At 52.5% G+C, this 1,258-nt stretch overlaps 1 protein-coding gene across 2 annotated transcripts in view; it reads right to left on the bottom strand.

The window, feature by feature from the left end:
• The window catches only part of Scnm1 (sodium channel modifier 1), a 4,381-nt gene that overhangs the window by 2,426 nt on the left and 697 nt on the right, over positions 1–1,258 (bottom strand). For both annotated transcript variants that reach the window (XM_026784065.1, XM_005356990.3), the window contains exons 2-5: positions 969–1,039; positions 630–718; positions 428–522; positions 239–327 (exon numbers count right to left, since the gene is read on the bottom strand). In XM_026784065.1, coding sequence (XP_026639866.1) covers positions 239–327; positions 428–522; positions 630–718; positions 969–985 — 290 coding nt within the window. In that variant the 5' untranslated portion in view covers positions 986–1,039. The remainder of the gene's footprint in view (positions 1–238; positions 328–427; positions 523–629; positions 719–968; positions 1,040–1,258) is intronic.

The following is a 1,258-nucleotide window of genomic DNA, read 5'->3' as shown; positions in this document are numbered from 1 at the left end:
GAACTCCCTTTGTAGACCAGGCTGGCCTTGAACTCACAGAGATCCGCCTGCCTCTGCCTCCCAAGTGCTGGGATTATAGGCGTGCGCCACCACCGCCCGGCTCCCCCTCATTTTTCTTTAAACATCTCCACAATACAATAAATATTAGTATTGCTCAGAATACACTTTGGAGAGCAATAACTTTAGAGGCATCTACTTCCTTCTACCCTTTCCCACTCGGATGTTCAAGTCCACAGACCTGTGTTTCCTCCGGCAGCAGCTGTTATAGTGGGGAGCTCTGTGCAGAGCACTCTGCGTGATCAATCGGGTCTGGGTTAGCAAAGGCGCCTATTTAGGGCAGAAAGAGACAGATCAGAGCTGCGAGAGCAAAAGTCCCTTCAGGTCTGAAGCACGCAATACAGCCGGAACACCTGACCCGCTCTCGCACCTCAGCTTTCGTTTCTGTCTTCAGGTCTTTCTGCTGCCTTGGATTTTGCTCTGTTTCCTTGCCTGCCTGCTTTTTGCCATAGAAGAGCTTCAGACCTGAAAAGCAAAGGGGATGCAAAGCACAACAGCAGGGGGTTTGCTAAACTAAAAGTTCAGAGTTTATTTTCCATCATTCTTCCCTCCCCTCCTTCCCCTATACTTACTGGACAGATGCTTCTTGCCTGCACGGTGGGCAGTCAGCATGGCCAAGGTGTCCAGTACTGGGCGATGGGGGCAAATGGCACACGCAAAGCTACGGAAAGGAGAAGTGAAGTGAATGATAAACCCGTGTGAGTTCCAGAGCAGGCGGTGGGGCTGTTCCTGCTGGAGCAGGGGCTCTGCCTGTCAAAGCACTCCACCAACGCCCAGGTCTCCTGCTCTCCGCCTCTTCCAATCGCCTCTTCCCACCAAAGAATCCTACCATACTCCTGAACTACTCAGTAACAAAAGTCTGTTGAGCCTCTGATTGCAATACCCAGGCTCGATCCACCCTTCAGGCTCACCGTCCATCCCGCAGCATCAGCGCCTCATCCTCTGGGATGTAGCTGGCCAGCAAGTCTCCAACCCGTCGTTTCTGCAGAGAGCAGGACAGGAGAAATGAGGAAGTGGGATGGATGAAAGGGATAAAGAGTCAAATGGAACGGGGCCATGCAGACCATAGGGTAAGAAGGAGGCATCACTCAGTTCTGGTCCCCTAACAGTGCAGCTGAAGCTGGGCAGTCTCACAGTCTCTCTCTCTCTCTCTCTCTCTCTCTCTCTCTCTCTCTCTCTCTCTCCCTCTCTCCCTCTCTCC

The sequence above is a fragment of the Microtus ochrogaster genome, chromosome 21, assembly GCF_000317375.1.
Source record: "Microtus ochrogaster isolate Prairie Vole_2 chromosome 21, MicOch1.0, whole genome shotgun sequence".
Taxonomy (NCBI): Eukaryota; Metazoa; Chordata; class Mammalia; order Rodentia; family Cricetidae; genus Microtus; species Microtus ochrogaster.
This window is presented reverse-complemented; position numbering and strand designations above follow the sequence as displayed.